Source organism: Cydia pomonella, chromosome 6 (genome assembly GCF_033807575.1).
Source record: "Cydia pomonella isolate Wapato2018A chromosome 6, ilCydPomo1, whole genome shotgun sequence".
Lineage (NCBI taxonomy): Eukaryota > Metazoa > Arthropoda > Insecta > Lepidoptera > Tortricidae > Cydia > Cydia pomonella.
Window position 1 is genome coordinate 25,033,870 of NC_084708.1, and position 23,492 is coordinate 25,057,361.

General features: G+C 39.9%; 2 protein-coding genes across 3 annotated transcripts in view; one reads left to right on the forward strand and one right to left on the reverse strand.

Annotated features, from left to right (window-relative positions):
- The window catches only part of LOC133519364 (leucine-rich PPR motif-containing protein, mitochondrial), a 23,777-nt gene extending 9,581 nt beyond the window's left edge, over nucleotides 1-14,196 (reverse strand). The window contains exons 1-12 of one of the 2 annotated variants that reach the window (XR_009799623.1): nucleotides 13,942-14,196; nucleotides 13,526-13,864; nucleotides 12,615-12,771; nucleotides 11,248-11,357; nucleotides 10,439-10,670; nucleotides 9,504-9,710; nucleotides 7,090-7,191; nucleotides 6,197-6,308; nucleotides 5,398-5,610; nucleotides 4,193-4,404; nucleotides 3,616-3,792; nucleotides 2,608-2,766 (exon numbers count right to left, since the gene is read on the reverse strand). Coding sequence is in view for 1 of the 2 variants with exons in the window: in XM_061853409.1 (XP_061709393.1) it covers nucleotides 2,608-2,766; nucleotides 3,616-3,792; nucleotides 4,193-4,404; nucleotides 5,398-5,610; nucleotides 6,197-6,308; nucleotides 7,090-7,191; nucleotides 9,504-9,710; nucleotides 10,439-10,670; nucleotides 11,248-11,357; nucleotides 12,615-12,771; nucleotides 13,526-13,864; nucleotides 13,942-14,069 (2,148 nt within the window). In the remaining variant the exon portion in view is untranslated. The remainder of the gene's footprint in view (nucleotides 1-2,607; nucleotides 2,767-3,615; nucleotides 3,793-4,192; nucleotides 4,405-5,397; nucleotides 5,611-6,196; nucleotides 6,309-7,089; nucleotides 7,192-9,503; nucleotides 9,711-10,438; nucleotides 10,671-11,247; nucleotides 11,358-12,614; nucleotides 12,772-13,525; nucleotides 13,865-13,941) is intronic. The other variant, XM_061853409.1, reaches the window with a different exon arrangement.
- A 243-nt stretch (nucleotides 14,197-14,439) lies between these two features.
- LOC133519356 (ADP-ribosylation factor 6) overlaps nucleotides 14,440-23,492 on the forward strand; it is a 108,598-nt gene continuing 99,545 nt past the window's right edge. The window contains exon 1 of the mRNA XM_061853398.1: nucleotides 14,440-14,594. The gene's annotated coding sequence lies outside the window, so the exon portion shown is untranslated. The remainder of the gene's footprint in view (nucleotides 14,595-23,492) is intronic.

Sequence of the window (23,492 nt, forward strand, 5' to 3'; positions counted from 1 at the left end):
TTGTGTAATAATGTCCTATAATATTTGTTTATTTATTTATAAACAAAGGCGCGCTACGCAATGCGGCGTAAGCGCCATCGACAATAAGGTCCCTTTTCATAGATATTGTCACAAATTAACTAAGTCCCACGGTAAGCCGAGAAGGCTTGTGTTGTGGGTACTCAGACAACGATATATTTCATATACAAATACTTAAATACATAGAACACATACATGACTCAGGAACAAATATTTTTAAGGAGCGTGCATAAACGGTGGGAGCAGCACATGAGACGTCAGATTTTCGGCGCGATGTGTTAATGTAAAGTTTATGTTTCAAATGTAGCCCACAAGATGGAAGAACCTACTATGAACAAGAAAACGTACGAGAACGGTTAGATGGCAGAACTTGCTTTGGCGTGAAGTGTCAATGTACATGTTTATCTTTCCGATTCTGGCCACAAGATTTATGATTTTTATGATTTATTCAAGTAACCACAAAATGTAACAATACAGGGCTAGCCTAAGATATTACATTTCTTATAATTAAGGTCATTATAATTATATATGTTAAAAAATACTAATAAAAATAAGCTACACGTCATGTCATAAAATACATTAAACATTTAAATAATTAAATCAGGTCAGTAACTCGCATATTTTTAAACAATCTTTCTCAATAACCGTCCAGCCGTCCGCAAACAAATCGCAGGAGTGTTGCACAGCAGCGAGCTTATTGAGCGTGTTCAACGCTCGACAAACGGGCGAGTTGCGCCGCGAGACCGTGCGGGCGGGAGGGACCGCGAAGAGGCGCAGGCGGTCAGCACGACACCGCGCACGCCCGTCTGGGACAAATAGTCGACATGCCTCGCCAACTAACTCAGGACAGTCCAGACGACCGCGCAGGATACGAAGCACTGTTACCAGCTGGTCGAACAGTCTGCGCGTCGCTAGTGCATTGTATCCTAGCGCACCCTGCAAGTAAGCCGTCGGATACATGAACGGATAGTACCCGTACATTTTCTTGAAGAGAGTACGCAGAAAACATTTTTGAACCTTCTCAAGCATTTTGAACCTTCTCAAGCATAGTGAAGATGGCAGACCCTCCAACGCGCACGGTTTAAGGCTTTTTCATGACGGGTCACCCTTTTAAATCGACCATTTTCTTCATTTTTGAAACCTGAATTTTTTACATGAAATACACTGCACTGTTTTTTAACAATTTGGATTATTAAATGTAGAAGTCTATGCACGTGTTAGTAGATATCTTTTGAGCTGAGCGATTGTAATAAATGAGATAAATAAATAATAATGAATATTTATTTGCGGACAATTTTACATAGAACCTAGCCCCAAACAAAGCTTATACTATGAGTATAGTTGTTAGATTTGTAGCTGGCCCTCAACGGCTTATCTTTTGTCTATTGTTAACTAAAACGGCGCGTGCCACTACCTGCAAAAAAAGGGCCCTATAATTCTAATAGGCACCTGAGCGCGGGCTAGTCCAAAGCTCAAAAAACCTGTGTAGGTGCGCTCTCCGATAACGCGCCTTTGTTACGCATATCGAAGACACATTTTAGGCTGGTTCGGTAGCGTTCGACTCGCCGGCACTCAGTAACCGTATAGGGACCACACAAGAAATAGCAAATTATTTTTCCATTGGTCATTTTGAATCTTATTTCAATTACCATAGGAGTTGTAATCAAAAAACCGGTTAAAGTGACCGGGCCCTTTTTTTGCAGGTAGTGGCATGCGCCGTTTTAGTTAACAATAGACAAAGGATAAGCCGTTGAGGGCCAGCTACAAATCTAACAACTATACTGGGCAAAAGAGAGGTATGGGCATTGTGAATGTCATCTCGCTTTGTGTGGTAGGGCACAGCCAGTGGATGTCATTCCAGATCTAGAGCAGAGCCCAACTGGGGAAGTACCTCCACCTTACAGAAAACAGCAGCCAAATAACACTAGACCCTACTCATAGTGTTGTGTTCCTGCCGGTGAGTAAGGTTGCCAGAGCTCAACGAGGAGGGGGGGGGGGGTTTAGGTTCGGCAACGCGCGTGTAACTCCTCTGGAGTTGCAGGCGTACATAGGCTACGGAGACTGCTTACCATCAGGCGGGCCGTCTGCTTGTTTGCCACCGACGTAGTATAAAAAAACTAGACGACGATATACATATCATATATAGATAAATACTTATATACATAGAAAACACCCATGACTCAGGAACAAATATCTGTTCATCACACAAATAAATGCCTTTACCGGGATTCGGACCTGGGACCATCGGCTTCGTAGGCAGGGTCACTACCCACTAAGCCAGACCGGTAAAAGATGTCGGTTGTTTCGTCTTTAAAGTCTGGGTAAACCACTAAGCTGATGATGTAACTAAGCTACTTTTTTTTACTTTTTTTTTAAAAGAAAAGGTTTTATACGAGGAAACAGACGGGAGTCGTAAAAATTAACCATACTGATTTTTATTTAATTTTTAAAACATTATTTTCATGATTTCTATTTTACTTAATCGGTTATCGGCAAGGGCAAGGTGCAAGACTGAGCAAGTGAGGATTCCTAAAACAACATTGTGAATTTTCACCGCTGAGTTCAAAAAGAAAATTTGTACAGACTCACCCCTTCTTTCTGACATTTGTCTATGATCTCCCTCGCGGCTGTCAAGTTCCCTTCTTTACAATACTGCTGAAGTAGCCGCCTCAGAACGCCCCGTGTGTTCATGCCTTTAGCTTCCAATTCGTTTAGGTGCGCTTTTAGGGCTTCTTCGTTCATGTTTTTCTAAAAAAACGTGTATATCATAATTTAATTAAAATATGGGCCGGATAGGCCGGATACCGGATAGTAACCGAATATCCGGTGCATCTCTAAAACTGGTTGAGCATCTCATCTTTTATAGATTTAGGCATTGTTTATGATATTAGTAAGATAAGATAACTTACCGGATGCGGCAACTGGTGTGCGAATAGTTCCCTGTCATCTATCATCCTCTTATCTGTGATAGCTATGATGACTTCTCGAAACTGGTTGACCGTATCTTTTATAGATTCAAGTATTGTTTATGATATTAGTAAGATATCTTACCGGATGCGGCAACTGGTGTGCAAACAGTTCCCCCTCATCTATCATCCGTGATAGCTATGATGGCTTCTTGAAACTGGTTGACAGTCTGTTCTTTTATAGATTCTGGTATTGTTTATGATATTAGTACGATAAGATAACTTACCGGATGCGGCAACTGGTGTGCAAACAGTTCCCCCTCATCTATCATCCGTGATAGCTATGATGGCTTCTCGAAACTGGTTGACAGTCTGTTCTTTTATAGATTCTGGTATAGTTTATGATATTAATACGATAAGATAACTTACCGGATGCGTCAACTAGTGTGCAAACAGTTCCCCCTCATCTATCATCCGTGATAGCTATGATGGCTTCTTGAAACTGGTTGACAGTCTGTTCTTTTATAGATTCTGGTATTGTTTATGATAATAGTAAGATAACTTACCGGATGTGGCAACGTGTGCGAACAGTTCCCCTCATCTATCATTCTCTCATACGTGTTAGCTATGATGGCTTCTCGAACTTCTTGAAACAGATTAACCGTATTACGATATTAGTAAGATAACTTACCGGATGCGGCAACTGGTGTGCAAACAGTTCCCCCTCATCTATCATCCTCTCATCCGTGATAGCTATGATGGCTTCTCGAAACTGGTTGACCTTATCTTCTTTTACAGATTCCGGTACGTGGGTGAGGCAGAAATCTGCAGCTGAGGTCGATATTCTTAAGGGAGTTTTTCTTAGTTCCTAAAAACAAAGATGTCATTATTATGTAATTCTCATGAAATACATTTAAGCCTTCAATATTAATTTTATAGTTATCTTATAAAAAATAAAATATTATACCAGTGTCATTAAACAGTATATAATTTTTTTTTTGAGGAATTTAATTATGGTTTTTCATATCCTAAAAACTTGGATCTGAATATAAAATGTTTTTTCGTAAATTGTTATAGCCCAAGCCCTCTCGCGCATGAGAGGAGGTCTGTGCCCAACAGTGGGACGTATATAGGCTGAGCGTATATAAGGGTCTCATCAGAAATTATTCAAAATTGAATCCTGTCAATTTGTTAAAAACGTTCAATTGTGGTGGTCATATTCCCTGTGTCTGACGACTTATAAAGAAAACACACATTCCAACACCAACCTTGACAAACTTGAAAACATCACCAAACTCGTTCTTTTTCTTCATGAACGAGCACAAGAACCTGCCCGTCCAGTCCTTACTCCTGTCCGAGGCCTTCTGCACGCCGTCCTCCAGGATGTGCAGGGAGGACTTGAGGTCCAGGCTGATGAGGTAGCCTTTGATGAGGGGTTTGAGGATGATTTCCATGTCCACTTTGCCTTTGAAGAGTTCACCTGGAAAATAAGTTGTGTTTTTTTTTTGTGGTGATCATTTTGAGCTTTCTTTTAAAGCGTTAAGGATTATTTTACATTATACGACCGTTAACAAATTTGGCGCTCATCGAAACCCCAATATCTTGAAAGTCATTCATCAGAATCTGTATAAGTTAAATATTTAAAATAACTTTGTATTACTTACGAAAAACTAATTTTGTTGTCGTAAAAATATAGTCATCCAAATTCTGTCAGATCATGGGTGGGGTTGAAATAAGATTCTGACTGGGGTTGAAATCTTAACATTATTTACTATCTGGCTAGCCGCTCTAATATGTCCCGTCTTGGTAACTTATAAATAGCTTACTTAAATATACAAAAAAGACTTACTTGAAAACTAGTTTTACGGTCATAGGGATGTTTTCATTATACAAATTCCTTGTTACATTCTGAATGGGGTTGAAATTGATATAAAATTATATTAAATCGCTTACATATATCTGTTATCTATATCTAACCGTTCTAACTTGTCCTGTATTCAACAAATATTCTATTAATTGAGTCAATACAGTTGTTACATTTCCCCAGCATTTTGGAACTTTTTCATCATATTCTTGTTTATATAAAACATGAAAATAACTTACTTCATACTTACAACAAATTAGTTATGCTGTCATAATATCCAGTCCTGTGAAATTTGTCTCATTCTGGGGGGTTGAAATGAAATCCTTAATATGGTTGAAAATAAAAATTACTTACATATCTCGCTCGCAGCTCTAACTTGCCCAGTATTCAACAAATATTCCATCATTGGGGTTAGAACAGTTGTGACAGAAACCCCAGCATCTTGGAACTTTTTCATCAGATTCTTGTTTATACAAAACTTTAAAATAACTTACTTCATACTTACAACAAATTAGTTATGCTGTCATAATATCCAGTCCTGTGAAATTTGTCTCATTCTGGGGGGTTGAAATGAAATCCTTAATAGGTTTGAAAATAAAAATTACTTACATATCTCGCTCGCAGCTCTAACTTGCCCAGTATTCAACAAGTATTCCATCATTGGGGTTAGAACAGTTGTGACAGAAACCCCAGCATCTTGGAACTTTTTCATCAGATTCTGTGCGGAGGTGAAACTGACGTAGGGTAGCGTGTAGTTTGATATGGTCTCGTAGTCGGGTTTTACGTCCATTTCGATCATTTTTGTTAGGGTGTTCATTATGCCTGAAATTATTTGATATCAAATTATTATTTAGCTTCTTTCACAGAAATCGCGGGAAATTTATGATTCTATCTTCTTTCGATCGATACCACAGAAATGATTTACGTGAAAAGTAGACAAATTACTACAAGTACTGCGCCATGTTTAGCGGTTACTGAATTATAAAACGTCAAATGTTGACAATCAGAGCTACCGCAAAATGTAAAGCCATCTCGTTTACCTGTCAAATTCGAAACACGAAATTAGTCTTAGATTTTACACATCTTCAATCAATTGGTTATAATAATAAAGATCTTCAGACTCCGTTGGTTAGGCCACCTTGAGAGAATGGACGAAGATCGGAACGTAAAAAGAGCGTACCTGGGTCGCCTAGCAGGAGGACGTCCTATCGGACGCCCTAGGTATCGCTGGAGCGACATGGTGGAGGCGGATCTGCGCGAGCTTCGAGTCGACAATTGGCGAGAGGTCGCACAGGACCGAGAAAAGTGGCGCTGTCTTGTGTCGGAGGCCAAGTCTCATTTTGGGTCGCTGAGCCAACGGAGTAAGTAAGTAAGTAAGTAATAAAGATCTTTGACTTGCAAAACGTACCTTTTTCGCCTGTATTTTTGGATGCTCGAAGCAAGATCGGCCAGAAGTAGTGAGGGCGTAACGGCAATCCTTGCTGCTTCATGCGGTCGAAGAGATCTATGGCCAGTACTGCCTTGGGAATACAATTTTGAATGTATTATTATTATGGTTGTAATGAGGTACGTAATTACTAAAACGACTGTTTGTTAGGGTAGATTGTCGTAAACATTTCATAAGGAGGCCTTCAGAGGATAAATGCTTTCCCCCTTATTCATAAACGTCTACTAAAGTTGATAAGCCGCTAATAATCGTTTGTCCCTTTCCGACGTATTGGTATGATGGAAAGGGACAAACGATTATTAGCGGCTTGTCAACTTTAATAGACGTTTATGAATAAGGGGGTTTGTCTTTACTGAACTTAGAAGATTTGTAAGATAATGTGCACAACACAGCCATGAAATCTGTTGGGGATATACAGTTTATAACTACTTATAACGCAGTTTATATGCAATTGAAATTGAGCTGGCGAGAATAGGGGCGGAGACGGAATATATGGGTCCGGAACTGGCTCTACCTATGTCAGCGGATGTCACGAAGGGAGTAATAGAGAAGGTAAAAGAGGTGGAAGCACAAAGAGAATGGGAAGAAGAGACAGGATGCAGGCAGTCTAAGATGATGATTAAAGGTATACATCAAAGGAAAACCAGGTATCTTTTGAAACTAGGTAAGAGCAGTCTGAGACTACTGACGGGTATCATTACTGGTCATAACTATAGTTGTGCCGTTCTCGAGAAAGTTCTGCGTTAACTATTTAAAATTCTCTTTGGTTGGCGTGCAATCGGCGTGCAGTTCCCATACAAATTGCAGTCGGCTTGCAGTCTGTCTATATCGGGCCTTAAGTGTTAGATATTTACCTTGCCCTGTTGGAGAGCGCATTCTGCCGCGTTTTGTATCGCTATAGGGTTTCGACCGGATGTCATTAGCTGGTCCGTCACTATGCTTAGCACTCCCGACGGCTGAAAAACAACATTTTTATATTAGAAATATATTTTCTTTAAATATTTCTAGTTCAAATTAGGTGGTAACTTTATTAGTGTTGCATGGAAATACAATAGTACATTGTTGGACCCCCCGCGGGTTGCCCACCTTGTCGTGGTGGAGGGGCTTAGTAACCGTGGCTTGGTCTCCCACGGTGAAGCGAGGAGGCAACCAGGGCCGGCCTGTTTGAGGTGCTGGCTGGTCCGAGGAGGACGCTCCAAGTGGGCTTGGTGAGCCCGCTTGTGACGCGTTGGAGGTGGACCGTCGAGGAAGAGGAGCGTCGGTATTGCGGTGAGCCGTTCTCCCTATCCTCGACGGCCGAGGTGGGATCGCAGGGGAAGAGGCGTGATGGTATCACGATGCGCCACTCTCCTTATCCCCTGCGACCTTGGCGGGGCCGTTCTGCTGTAGCGGCGTTGGTGAGGCTGCAGAGGAAGAGGAGTGTCGGTGTTACGGTGTGCCGTTCTCCCTGTCCTCTGCAGCCGAGTTGTGGTTTGCGGCAGAACCATGGACCTCATCTGCCGCCGGGCGCTGGGAGTTTTCTGGCGCCCGTGGCCTCCTTGTGGCGGGCTCGGGGGGGTCCGCCACACTGTAGGACGGAGGCCGAGGAGGAAGGCGCGTCGAACCATCTGGCGCGCCTAGCGTGAAGGGCCTTCGGGCATTTGCGAGGGAGCCGCTCGCGGGCGGCTGCCGCCGGTGGGGTCGCGGATGAGTACGCAAGCGTTCCTGTAACCCCACCAATAAGGCGGCGAGGCGGCATATGGGGGGTTTTTAGTGGGTATACCGTGGGCCTCATTAGCCTAGACGGGAGTCCCACATAACCACTCGGGTCACCCCCCGCACCCGGGTGGTATGCGGAATGCATTTTCCCCCCTAGAAAAAAAAAAAGTACATTGTTGGACTGGTCAACACAGAGCGAGCATACGCGCGAGGTAATTTCCTCGCGCACAATACGGCCAGTGTAGACGTGCCTCGGCCGAGGCAGAGCGCACGTTTCCCCCGGGCGAGCGCGACCTTGGCCGAGCCGCTCGGTGTCGGAAGACGCCTCAGTCGTTTGCCGCGAACTAGTCGGGACATGTTTGTTTGGTGCGCGTCGTTATTTTGTTCCGTTTCCGTACATCAAATTGGATTTTTTTTTTTAATAAAGACCAATGTTGCAAATTAATATCCTTTTACGTTGCATATACATTATATGGGATGCTAGAGATCCCAACTATCCGAATAGGGGAATTAAAGAGGATTGATGTTTAATTTGATTGTAAATTCAGTAAACAGACGGAGACTGATGTACGAGTCTTCCATCGCTAAATATCGCTGCGTGGGAAGCACCATGTCTCTGAAAGTGATACCTTTCTTCAATATACTGTGTCAATATGATATAAATATGTATTAACCTTAGTATTATAATTCAAGGTAAAAACGTTGAAAATGAGTGCCTCATTTCGCCGTTAAACGTAAGTTTGGCGAACCTAACACAAGTTTAAAATGTACCATACTATTTGTGATAATAAATAAAATAAAAAAATTGTGTCTTTGTGCAATATAAGCTGTATGTGCACGCATGAGATCCGTAAAAAAATATAAAAGTAATATAGTCTTTGATTTTATTAAGCAATATTCGCACGATACATGACGGTCTTAAACGACACGACTCCTATCCTTATGATGCTGACCGGGTCGTGTAGACTCGGCCCGCGGCTATATTAATTGGCTGTTTGCGTTTGTCTTAGTGGAAACATGTTTTAAAAAGTAAAACCCGACCCGGACCCGGGTACGTCCTTAAACTACGTCCAAAAGAGAGGTATGGGCATTGTAAATGTCATCTCGCTTTGTGTGGTAGGGCACAGCCAGTGGATGTCATTCCAGATCTAGAGCAGAGCCCAACTGGGGAAGTACCTCCACCTTACAGAAAACAGCAGCCAAATAACACTAGATCCTACTCATAGTGTTGTGTTCCTGCGGGTGAGTAAGGTTGCCAGTGCTCAACGAGGGGGGGCGGGTTTAGGGTCGGCAACGCGCATGTAACTCCTCTGGAGTTGCAGGCGTACATAGGCTACGGAGACTGCTTACCATCAGGCGGGCCGTATGCTTGTTTGCCACCGACGTAGTATAAAAAAAAAAAAAAAACAATACAGTAATAGCTTCCTGTCCGCTAAAACACGACAATAATGGTTTGAATTTTTTTAATTCGAGTTTGACCATAATGAAGAACTTCCCGTACTGGTTTTGCTACAATAAGGTGAACATGAGCATATTGGAGAAAAGTACTATTAATAATAAGGAGACTTACGATCCCAGCTTTCACACAATCCCTAACCAAGCTTCGTCCGTGCAATCCTTGGTCATCCTTTGGTCCAAATGATGGCAGCGGAAGACTTTTATAAAACTCCAAGGCCACTAAAGGGTGGTTCTGGTATACTAGTAATGTACAAACGCTTTGCATGTATGGAGATATTGATGGGGTTTTTAATGTTGTTTCTGGTAGATATCTGAGAACCTGAAAATATAAGTTTTTTTTTAAGACGCTATTATTACTTGCGTTGTATGTAAAGTAAAAGTAAAAAGTCATTTATTAAATGTAGTTTTTTTACAATCTCTTTTGAATCATCAAATGAAAATTATAAATAAATAAATTAAAAATAAATAACAGCTTACAAAATAGAACAATTATAATTGTTATTTTTTGTGTCCAACCGACTGAAGGTTCGGTTTTGGCATTAGCTTCGGCCGAAACCGATTTTTTTCAATTAATTTTCAGAACAAATGTACATTCCATAGCATGGTTAGTAACAAAATTGTAGATATGTTAAAATCGTCAAAAACATGTCATAAAGTAGTTATTTAGTATACGTGGGTCAAATCTCAAAAGCTAAATTAGAACCACTTGCTGTTGTTTCATTGAGTGAATTTAATGTGGAGACAATTCAGACAATGCCTTTTAGAAAACTTTTGTACATAATTTGAGAGTTCTCAGCGCTCAAGACTTTCAAAAGACTTAGGTCTTGATAGGGATTCAAGTTTCGACTTAATGACTAGTCTGAAAAACTGAGTTGAGTCTTAATACAGAGGACTCAAAGGACTTGAGTCTTAACCAACACTAGATGACAGACGCTATGCGTCAAGTTTTCATACATTATATAAGTTTCCATTGGAGTTTTTTAATAACGATGGTCATCTTGTCTAAGCCCCCTGGTCTGTACAAAGTTAATTTATGGAAATGTATACCTTTGGCACCAATTTATACATCTTCCCAGCCGCCAAACTCTTAACTATCTCCATAACGTGACTCTCCTCAAACTGATGTCCGTTCTGCCTGGCCACCTCCATCTCTTTCAGCAAAAGGTCTCCTTTCTTGTTGAACGCCAGTGCTCGAGCTATGGATGTGTGAGTATCTATTGTGTGTTCGAATTTGAGGGATTTCATCATTGTTAGGACTTCTTTGACGTTTTCGTAGTTTCTGAGAAGTGAATGTTATGAATAAGAAAATGCAGGTAAATATTTGTTTGTTTATGGCGCGCGTTTATGAGCGAAATTAGTTGAACAAACATAAATATAATTTATTTAAACGTATCGCATGATTACATTAATATATATAAAAAGTTAAATGGCACGACAATGGGAAAATGATTTAGGGCACAATTAAATTACTTTCTACCTGATGTAATCAATATTTATTTTTCTCGTACAATAAAGTGTTTACTTACTTACTTAAATATATAATAGATCATGTCATTTACGAAGACTCATACCTTGACTAGTAGTGTAATGTTAATACAGGTTAGATTTGACTCTACACGAACTATATAAGGAAAACATTCTAATTATTATCATCATCTTTCTGTATTTTTTCCTTCAGCAGAAGTTTTAGGACTATAAGGTGGCAATGAGGCTTGAATTGAAGACATACATTTCACATATGCAATAACAGTTAAAATCATTTGATAACTATTCCTTCTGCTTAAGTAGTCTACTACATTTGCTTTGGCAGGAATTATAAGTATTTATAATTATAATAAATATAATAATAAACTTACTCAGTTTTCCCCTGACACAATATTAGAGAGTTGAAAACACTCTCAGTGGCTGGCAAACCTTGATTTTTCATATTTGCTAATACTTCAGTAGCTTGATTAATATCCCCGGTCTGAAATCATCAACATAAAACCATGTGTAAACATAATAGTACATTACAAGTGCGAAAAGTAGGAGATTCACAATGAGTGGCCGTTTAAATCGTTTGTATGTACAAGTTACTCTATGGTTTAGGATGTGTGATAGAGCTGCACTCTGGTGGCAGAACATTGCAGTAATACTCTCTATTAACCTTTTTTTTTTTTTTTATACTACGTCGGTGGCAAACAAGCATACGGCCCGCCTGATGGTAGGCAGTCTCCGTAGCCTATGTACGCCTGCAACTCCAGAGGAGTTACATGCGCGTTGCCGACCCTAAACCCGCCCCCTCCCTCGTTGAGCTCTGGCAACCTTACTCACCGGCAGGAACACAACACTATGAGTAGGGTCTAGTGTTATTTGGCTGCTGTTTTCTGTAAGGTGGAGGTACTTCCCCAGTTGGGCTCTGCTCTAGATCTGGAATGACATCCACTGGCTGTGCCCTACCACACAAAGCGAGATGACATTCACAATGCCCATACCTCTCTTAAAACTCTCTCTCTCTCTCTCTCTCTTTTGACCGCTAAAGACGTCATATGACGCGCGCGGCTACAGCCCAATATCAACCTTCACGCGTACCGACAAGGTTCACGATTACGCGCGGCGTGCGATAGGCGTGGTGTTCAAAAGGTTAAACAAGATTTTTTTTTCCCAAGATCTGTCACAACCACTTTCCCAATAATCAGATACAACCTACATTATCAAAAACAACCATTTTCTAAATAAAATCATGGATAGAAAACAATTTCAGTATGTAACTGCAATCAGTTACGTACTGAATCTCAATAGATTTGGTAATGCGTATGTAACTTACTTGTACATGTAGCTTACCATCAGGCGGGCCGTATGCTTGTTTGCCATCGACATGGTATAAAAACAACATATTCATTTGATTCTTCTTTGATTGAAGAGTGCACGCAGCGGAAATGAGAATGTTGAGATGGATGTGTGAAGTGACGAGAAAGGATCAGATTAAGAATGAGTATATAAGTTTGAAAGTAGCACCAATAGCAGAGAAGATAAGGAGTAGAGAGCGGATAGTAGACCCAAAAAACGATGGATGGATTGTGTGATAGAGGATATGAGAAAGAAACGAATGAGTGCTGAGGTGACGAAATATAGAGGAGAATGGAAGAGAAGAACATGTTGTGCCGACCCCACATAACGTGGGATAAGGGCAGGAGGAAGAAGAAGAATTTATTTCTACAAGTTTATTAAAACAAGAATTTACCTCTCCAAGTGCTCTCAGTATTAATTCATAAGTGGTATTATTTGGTACCACTGGGGCCATGGAGTCAATGTAGGTGCTTGCTTTGACTCTTTTTCCATTGGCTATATATACACGGAGGAGCTCATTGTAGTGCTCCACTGTGAACTTGGTGTGAGGCCTGCAAATATAAATTGTGATTAAATAAAATAAAAATCAAATTATTTTGTGGTAGATTTTGAAAGTTGAGAATGAGTTGAAATGACAATTAATAAAGAACTGACCACACTAACGTAACACGTAACATTGTAAGTTACATTTTCTTGTATAAATGGTGCTGCATCTTCCTACATCTTTTCATTGCCGTTGCTTTATAACGGAATCCCACCATATTGTTTTAAACTTCGTCATTTTACCATAACACTAGTCACATACCATCAGTTTCCACATTAGAACATTTAAAAATGTAAGTTAATTACAGATAAATTTTATTTCTCAATTTGCGCATTGGTACATAATAATGCTTACAAAATAATTGACAAATTCAAATCCACAATGTAGGTTTCGTCAGGAACATACAACCATAAATCAGCAACAGGCATCATTTTTATCCACAATAGGCTTCATCATTTTCCCTTACGTTAATTATTATAATAAAGTCAATAAAATAATGTGTTATGTAAATATATAGAACTTATACATTATATATATATTTATTACTCTATATACAATGAGTTTCTTGATTTTTTCCCCAATACACCTTCTGGACCAATTCTTTTACTGCCCTAAATCATTTGAAACTTTCGCATTTTGAACAGACTTTAAAACATATTTAAAAACTGGGTCTATCGCGCCTTTATTTTGTTACCTTAATTCTTTATTAAAAAAATAAATGCAATAGACCTAGTTTTAAATATGTAAAAAAAAAAACTTACTTGATTGCAGCCCACACCTCCTCAGCTAGCGCTAGTCTAGTCGCAGCCGTCTCATCGGGGAGCAGCTCAGTACAACACTGCAGTAATAAGAGCCCCTGCCTTTTACTAGAGAAATTTAACTCTTTCACTTTCCCAATCACTCTAACTAAATCATTTTTATATACTCTGTTTTTCTGATGAATATCCGATGACAGACCAGCTATCATTTTCTCTAATAACTCCTCTGATGATCCCAAAATTTGTGATGTCACAGAATTTACTTTTTCTCCTGCCCCTGAAGAAACCCATACATCTTTAGTAGTATTGGCAACTTTGGTTAATCCCATAGTATCGTTAGACCTGTAAATTATTTCAAGAATCAGCAATCAAGCTCCTTTAATATCAATTAAATATAGGGAAAATAATCAAAACATAACCTCGCTTTGCTAAAGTTGCATTGGCACGGGCATTGCGAGGGCAAACGTTTTTCGTGAAGCAAGTACTTTCTGAATAAAAGTGCTCTTGATGAGGCACTGGTAATTTTTAAACAATTTCTGGTCAACATTTTAAAAGTTATAAATTTTTCACTCCCTAAAATCGAAATCAAAATTGAACATCTGATCTGACATCTGTCAAACTGATGAAACCATAAACAAACAAAACGAAGTGTCAATCATGTAACGCTCCAAAACAACTGTTATCGTATAAATTTCCAGACAATAACCAAGTATTAATCAAAAAATACGAATATTCGGTATTTTTTTGTCACATTTATTGTTTTCTGATGATGGGTCATCTAGATAATTGATCTTGAAAATTAATAAAAAAAAAAGTGGTGTTTCTTACAATGGCAACAATTCTATACGTTTATGGTTTTATTTCCTCAGGTTGTCACTACTGTATAATACAACTTCATGTCGTTGCGCGTAACGCATTTCCAAACACGTGGCGCTAGTGTTCTATCCATTCTAAACAAGATTGTCAAATTGTCAATCGTGCGGATTCGTGCGTGAATGTGGAGTGTTTTGTGTTGTGAGTGAATGGTGCTTGTGGGTCGTGGAAAATTATTGCCTATTGCTGCTGTTATGTGGTAAGTTTCTCTTCAGTTTGTACTATTTATTTGCATTATTTACGTTTTTATTCTGAGGTGAAACCAATAGGAAAGCACGGCCGCCATACATTGAGTGGCCGTCATCAGCCGTTATTTGACCGCCATCGCCCAAGCTACCTACAGCGACTCCGCCTTTTTCTAAAAAACGTAGCATTTACCGCAGAATTTATCGACTACTTTGACTCATTTTGTAGGGTGTCGATGTTGCTATGTCAAGTTAAAGTTTTTGGTAATTATTTCCGCATGAGTTAACTTTAAAATTTGCAAAGTGATGTTGCCGCCTCTGCGATGATTCACGTCACAATGCGATTATTAGAATCATTAAATTTTTTTACCACGCTAATAATTCGTATTGACGGTTGGTCGAGTGATTATGCGAGTATGCCTAGCAAGATAATGAATGAATTGGTTACAAATACCTTGGAATCAATTGCTACTTGACATTCTCTGCTGCACGAAGCTGCCGGTTGTTATGCTAATGTGCATTATGAAATTGCAATGTATTGGCCGTAATTCTCAATAGACGAATTGTTAAATTGGATGTTATATGGATTCTACTTCACATTGTTCTAAAATGTTGAATATATCCTTTACATTCATGTAAATGTTTTAGCAACCTGTATCTAGTAAGAATTAGTAAACTGTTCTCTAGAAAAGGAGAAAGCTGATACTTTCTGTCAACTTCCATAAGTTGACCATTTAGACAAGTCTACAGATGATTTATTTTGCTTTTACTACAAGCAAACGATTAAATCCTACACAACATGGTCATTAGATAGGTATACACAGTGCACACATCTACCTTTTTTCGCTTTATACCCTGAATGACGTTATAAAAGTATGATTGTTGTCTATATCTCACTACAGAGCCTGAATACATGCCTAAATAAAAAAAACTAAATGCTTACAAACTTAGATTGTTAGCTGAAGTATGTTTTGGTCATTAGTTAATGGGTATCATTGCCCGTTAAAGTTATCAGTCAATGTCACTCGAGTGCTTTTCTGCTTATCATGCTTAACAATTGTATTTTTTACTAACAAAGCTAATTTTTTTACTACCTTAGCCAATTTCCTTAATTATGTTAGTGACGTTTTTTTATGAATTTGCATTACAGTATAAAAAAATATTAGTTTTTTGGCTGCATTGCTATGAAAAGTGTTGCCCTATTGCATGTATATCATACTTACTGAGTTTTAGGTTAACAGGAAACATCTGTGGTAATTTTTCCATACAAATGTTATCTACATTTTCCTCTCTGGATTTGGGCCCTAGATGAATAAATTATATGAGTTGAATATTACCATTAGCTGTGTTTATGTTTTGTTTATTTTGATATTCTGGTTTTAAGAACTAGGTTTCTTCAAACAGTTAGCATATGTAAAAGACAACTATTAAGAGCCCTTAATCCTTGGAGCGTTCTCCGATTTCACGAAATAACGCTCGATAGATGGCGTTGGCGCTCGGTACGCGAGCGCCGGCAACGCGACGCGCGTTTCAATGCAGACTAGAATAATCTTGATAGTTTTCAATATAATTTCAAGCAACATTAATTTTAGTGTTATATGATATCATATGGGCACTCTTTATTTTATTTTATATGCACAGTAGTTTTTTTTATGTACACTACTACTAAGTGTACAGACTACAGAGTGTACTATAACCCTTGCTCTTTATTCTGTCTCTTTCACACCAATGGAAAATGAAGAAGTTAGTAAATGACTGCAGGTATAAATAAAGTATATTAGTGCGATAGAGAGACAGATAGTGTTTCGTTGTCGTATCGTAAACGATTGGCATGTTGGCCACACACTTGCTTGGTGCCTAGCCAAAATACCAATCGTTTGCGTATATTAGTGCGATAGAGAGACAGTAGTGTTTCGTTGTCGTATCGTAAACGATTGGCATGTTGGCTACGCACCCATGATACCTAGCCAAGAAGCCAATCGATTGCGCATATTAGTGCGATAGAGAGACAGATAGTGTTTCCTTGTCGTATCGTAAACGTTTGGCATGTTGGCTACGCACCCATGCTGCCCAGCCAAGATGCCAATCGTTTGTGCATATTAGTACGAGAGAGAGATGTTTCGTTGTCGTATCGATTGGCATGGTGGCTACGCACCCATGCTGCCTAGTCAAGATGCCAATCGTTTGCGCACATTAGTGCTATAGAGTTTCAGTGTTATTTGAAATCACGTTAGGGTTTGTATTATTATTTATGACCCGAATGAAGTCCATCCAGGTTCTTATGATGGAGTCAGGAGTTGGTCACCAGAACTCCTAATCTACTCATTATAATTCCATCGTGCTTGGGCTCAAAAGATTTGCCCTGACGAGTACCATCGATCTAGATGAGGTCCAGGGTCTCATGACGGAGTCAGGAGTTGGTCACCATGGATGAGACCCTGGACTTAATCTAGATCGATGGTACTCGTCAGGGCAAATCTTTTGAGCCCAAACACGATGGAATTATAATGAGTAGATTAGGAGTTCTAGTGACCAACTCCTGACTCCATCATGAGACCCTGGACTTTATCTAGATTGATGATGCTTGTCAGGGCAAATCTATTGAGCCCAAACACGATGAGGTTATGATGAGTAGTTTAGGAGTTCTGGTGACCAACTCCTGACTCCATCATGAGACCCTGGACCTCATCTAGATCGATGGTGTTCATCAGGGCAAATCTATTGAGCCCAAACACGATGGAGTTATGATCAGTAGATTAGGAGTTCTGGTGACCAACTCCTGACTCCATCATGAGACCCTGGACCTCATCTAGGTCGATGGTGTTCGTCAAGGCAAATCTATTGAGCCCAAACACGATGGAGTTATGATGAGTAGATTAGGAGTTCTGGTGACCAACTCCTGACTCCATCATGAGACCCTGGGCCTCATCTAGATCTATGGTGCTCGTCAGGGCAAATCTTTTGAGCCAAAACACGATGGAATTATAATGAGTAGATTAGGAGTTCTAGTGACCAACTCCTGACTCCATCATGAGACCCTGGACTTTATCTAGATTGATGGTGCTCGTCAGGGCAAATCTATTGAGCCCAAACACGATGGCGTTATGATAAGTAGATTAAGAGTCCTGGTGACCAACTCCTGACTCCATCATAAGACCCTGGACCTCATCTAGATCGATGGTGTTCGTCAGGGCAAATCTTTCGAGCCCAAACACAGTGGGATTATAATGAGTAGATTAGGAGTTCTGGTGACCAACTCCTGACTCCATCACGAGAACTTGGACTTCATCCGGGTCAAAAATAATAATGCAAATGCAAACCCTAACGTAATTTCAAGTAAAAATGCGTTTTTCAGAAAATCGCAGCCAAATAACACTAGACCCTACTCATAGTGTTGTGTTCCTGCCGGTGAGTAAGGTTGCCAGAGCTCAACGAGGGGCGGGAGGGGGTTAGAGTCGGCAACGCGCATGTAACTCCTCTGGAGTTGCAAGCGTACATAGGCTACGGATACTGCTTACCATCAGGCGGGCCGTAAGCTTGTTTGCCACCGACGTAGTATAAAAAAAAGGACCACTAAAAATCCATCAATAAGCGAGAGTCTGTTAAGCATAGTGTAAAAAATGAACTTTTATTAAGATTTTCTAATCGCAGTATATAGCGCTTCTCGGAACTCCGTAGCTGATTACGATCGCAACGAATGCCTGACAATCGAGCACAGGTCCGTCCTCTAAGCGCGCTCCGCGCGGACTGAGAGCGGGGCGTCGCTGCTGCGTGATTTATACGTGTTATAAAAAAATATAAATTTATGGCAATGTAGGTCCCATAGTTATGTTTTTTTTTTTATAGGTTAACATAAAGTTACAGTTTGCTATAATATTATTTTTAAAGCAAAATATGCGTACAATTTGCGGAAAAAAAATATAATAAAACCCTGTTTTCGCCAAGAAAATGAAGAAAACTCGGAAGGTATTTTATCAGTTTTTTCAAATGAATCTTCGATTGTTAATCATTCCAGCCCCTCGTACGAGATATGTTGAATCAAATTGTAGTCATTCATGTACCAAATGATTCTTGTTTACAGCAAAATTGAGAACCTAAACGCCACATCTCACTGCAAAATTTGGAAAAGACTCCCAAAAAAACTCATTAAAAAAGAGGTTTAAAAGAGAAAATGAAAATTTGAACTGTTGGAGCCGCTAGTTTAGGAAGCGATTATTTAAGTACGTTACCAGTTTTTGAATAAATACTAATAGTTACGTCGTAATCTTGAATGAAAAAGGAAGCATTTTACAAAATACGCTCGTCTGTAGGAATAAGGACTCTTAACGCAAAATTCAAAACAGTCAGACAGATAATTTCTAAATTTAAATCTGTCCTACGTACTCAAAATAACCTGAAAATTACAAATAATATCAGTCAAACTGTTCTAAACACAATAATTTAAAAATATCGACTTTCTTCCAATACTTACCTGAAAGTATATATCCAATCAGGGCCCCGACAACCATTTCCGCGATAAAAGCCTTTCAATGGGCGTCCCATAAACATGGCTAACACATTGAAAGACTGTCCAGTTTGAACTGCAAGCCCATATATTTGACTAGCCCTTACCGAGAAACTTAGCAAAAAATAAAGCTAGCCCTTTGCAATTGCTTACTGCTATCCTATATGCCTTGCAATCCCTTAATAAGGGTTACCCTTATCATTAAGCGCTTTTTATAAAGCTTTCCCTTTAGTAATGTCGTAGTTGAGCGTTGCGTGAAAGAGGCAGAATTAGTATATATCTACGCTAGTGTATGAAAAGGAAAGAAAATACGTTCCTAGGGAAGGGTTTTTTAAATAATTTTGTTCGCTTACCATCTACTATATACTAGTACGACTACAATTACTAGTATAGTAGCCGTTGCCGTGCATCGTATTAGCTGAGTGATGAGTCCGATTGCACTTACGAAACTAGGCGACTTTTTAAACTTAATTGTACCTACTGGCTGACAAGTGTGAACTGATTAAAATAAAACAAGGTCTACAAGTCATATATATTTAATTAAATATGACTTTTCTCTAAAGTTTAACAGAATAGTACACAAGTAAGTCCGACTCACGCTTGACTGCATATTTCTAATAGGTAGTAGCAACGGCGTAAACAACAATAATAACAATTAGGGTCACTTCTGTCCGAGTAAGAAAACTCGGAAACGGTTTAAAAGATACCGGTTAAAACCGGTTTATTTCGGTTTTACTCCGAAATTTCAGAAGAACGCGAACATTTTAAGAACTTTATTGTAACCTTAATAAACCGTTTTATTGGGGGAGCGATGAGACGGCCGTGTGCCGCATAGGGCATAGCATTCTCTCGTTTCGTGCCGATTTGGTGTCCGAGCCCGAATCAAGTTAATAACATTACTATTTTATACAGGTGGTTATTTTTTTAAAGTATGTTTACGTAAACATTAAAATTTGATAAACTAAACCATATAACTTAAATAAAAAAACAAGTAAAAACTCATTTCCCTCCTACCTAAAATAGCTTGGCATTGAGTAGGTTATTAAAAAAACTAGTATTTGTGAATAAGTGCATTTTTATAAAGAAGTGCATAATTTATATTATATTAGAACACAGTAAGCCCAGTTACAGTAAAATTATCCTAGAGAGAACGCAGATTTTAATTTTATCACATGAACAACTTCATTTTCCGTCTGAAAAATTGTGACTTATACCAAGTCTAAACGCACAGTTGTTTAAGAATAGGTATTTTCTTTTTCACCGCCTTAGATCCTTAGCACACGGAGCGTAAGCGTCGCGTAAACGTATCGTAAAAACGTTACGAGTACGAGACGCGTAAGCGTAATCGTTTAATAAGTGGAATCTAGCTGAAATCATGGTGTCGCTGGTGTCAGATGTCTTCGGCGGATGTATCAACGATCTTACTTTCTCGTCAGATAAAGATTTTTTATTGTTTGATAAGGCTGAAGTTTTGTTTTTTGCGCCCATATTACGCTACGTCTGTCGTAATGACGACAGAAAAGACTTGTTTGAAGTTGTTCGCGCTCGCAGCGCTCTCGTTCTACGCGCGTATTACGATACGCTTACGCGTTTCTTACGCTTACGCTCCGTATGCTGAGAGCCTAAGTATCTGTAAAACGTCAATGAAGAAGGTTTCGCGCTCATGGTTTAAGTAGGTACGGCAAAATAAATTTTTCTTCATCGGAAATCCACTTTGTCACGGTTAAGTACTCATAGGTATATAGGGTCATAAGAGGGCCATTGCCAGGGCTAAATATGATTTCGTCGACAGAATTGGTGAGAAACTAGCGAGCTACCCCACTGGGAGTCGCGCGTTCTGGTCGCTTGCCAAAGGCTGCCGAGGGAAATTTTTGTCAGTCGTCCTTACCACCACTGCGAAAAGCTGATGGTCATCTGGCCCACAGTGCAAAGGAGAAAGCCAATCTTCTTGGTTTGCTACTATTTTTGCCTCAAACTCGACCCTAACCGACGACGGTTGCGCCGTGCCGCCCACCATCCCACGGTGCGTATATTCAATGCCAGAGATCTCATTCACGCAGAGGGATATTCGGCGGGAGTTGCTATCGCCGACGCTCATAAGTCAAGCGGGCCAGACGGCATACCAGCGATTGTGCTTAAGCAATGTGCTCCTGAGTTGTGTCCCGTGATGGCGCGCCTTTTCACACTCTCTAGCAAGAAACGGCATGTTCCATCTTCGTGGAAGACGGCCCTTGTGCACCCTGTGCTTAAAAAGGGCGACAGATCGGACCCATCGAGATACAGGCTTATCGCTATTACCTTTCTTCTCTCAAAGGTCATGGTGCGTATAATTAACGCAAAGCTGCTGAGATACCTAGAAGAACACGACCTGATCAGCGACCGCCAGTATGGTTTCCGTCACGGTCGCTCGACTGGTGATCTTCTATTGTATCTAACACACCGCTGAGCTTAGGCCATTGAGAGTCAAGGTGAGGCATTGGCAGTTAGCCTAGATATAGCGAATGCGTTCGATAGGGTCTGGCGTAGGGGTCTCCTATCGAAGTTACCATCTTATGGACTGCTGCAGGGACTATGCAAATGGATCGCTAGCTTTTTTTTCCGGCAGATGCATACGAGCCGTAGTAGACGGAAGCTGCTCCGATAGCATGGACATTAACGCTGGCGTTCCGCAAGGTTCTGTGCTATCCCCAACGCTGTTTTTGCTGCACATCAATGACATATGTTGTCTAACGACGACATTCATTGCTATGCAATGCAGACGACAGTAGGGGATGCCTATTACACAGGCCGTGCCAACATCCCTCGTTCTGTGGTGCTGGAGAGTCGTGAAAAGCTTGTGTCGGACACTGAAAGCACTCTATCCAGTTTCGGTGTAGGGTTGGGACAATCTAGTCCGATTTAACCCCACCAAGACACAAGTTTGCGCGTTTACCGCTAAGAAAACCCCATTTACTGTGGTCCCACAGTTCCAAGGCTCAGCCCTTACCATGTCAGGGAGTATTGGGATCCTCGGTGTCGACATTTCCAGTGATGTCCAATTCCGTAGCCACCCGGCATCCAAAAAACTCGGTGTGCTCAATAAAGCGAGACGATACTTTACAACTGCTGCTATATAAATTGAATAGAATAGAATAGAAAAACGTTTATTGCAAAACCATCTACAAACAGCACCACATTAGAAAACAAAAAAAGTAAGAAAGAAGATCTAATACACTAAACAGTTATAACTACTTGTAACTTATACTAACATGCAATAGTTACAGTGATGATGCTGTAATAGAGGCTACAATTGGACACCACTCAGCATATGCTCTAACATATATATGCTACAGCGCTGGTCTTGCAATTGCAGTCCCCATATGGAGTATTGCTGTCACCTTTGGGCAGGAGTACCTGCATGCTAGCTTGGACCATTCGACTCAGTCCAAAGGCGCGTTGTACGTACGAATCGTCGACGATCCCAAACTCAGAGGCGGTACTGAACCTTTAAGTCTAAGGAGAGACTTTGCCTCCTTGTGTGTGTTCTACCAATGGTCGCTTTCTATCACCGCACCGCTCGCTCGCAGGGTGTTCATCCTCACACCCTAGAACCTAATTGGTCGCGTACTGTGCGGTTTAAGAGGAATTTCCTGCCGCGAACGCTTCGGCTGTGAAATGAGCTTCCTGCTGAGGTTTTTCCGAGGGGCTACAGTATGGGGCTCATCAAAAAGGAGTATACAGGTTTGTGTTGCATGCGTCCATAGGCTACGGTGACTGCTTACCATCAGGCGGGCCGCATGCTTGTTTGCCACCGTCGTGGTATTAAAAAAGGTAGTAATATAGTGATATGATACTATCTAATGCAAATAAATCACATGTAGTATATATTGGGTAGGTATATCTTTATTCGTTTCACTTGATTGCCTTCTATTTAGCTAGATAGATGATGGAAAAAAAAATCTTTGAAACTTCATTCCATTCCAATCCGTTTCTGCCCATTCCTTCCAATATTTTCAGTTTGAAAGAAAAGATAAATATCTTATTAGAAAATGGGTTTTTATGTAAAATAATAATAATAGATAGATACATAGGTAGTTTAGATCTTAATGGCAAATATTTATTTATTTTATTTATTTATTTAAACTTTATTGCACACATAAAGAAAAATGTACAAATGGCGAACTTAATGCCAAAAGGCATTCTCTACCAGTCAACCATTGGGTCAAACAGAGACATTTGTGTATGTTGGTGCAGGAAAAAATAATAACAATTAATAAGGAAAAAATTAAACGTGAAGTCAAATAATATTAAAAATATATAAATAGTTAAATACTACTACTTATATAATGTATAAAAGATAGACTAATACATATAATTATGTACATATACATGATGGTGAACCTTATTTAAGTTCTTCTGACAGAAGATG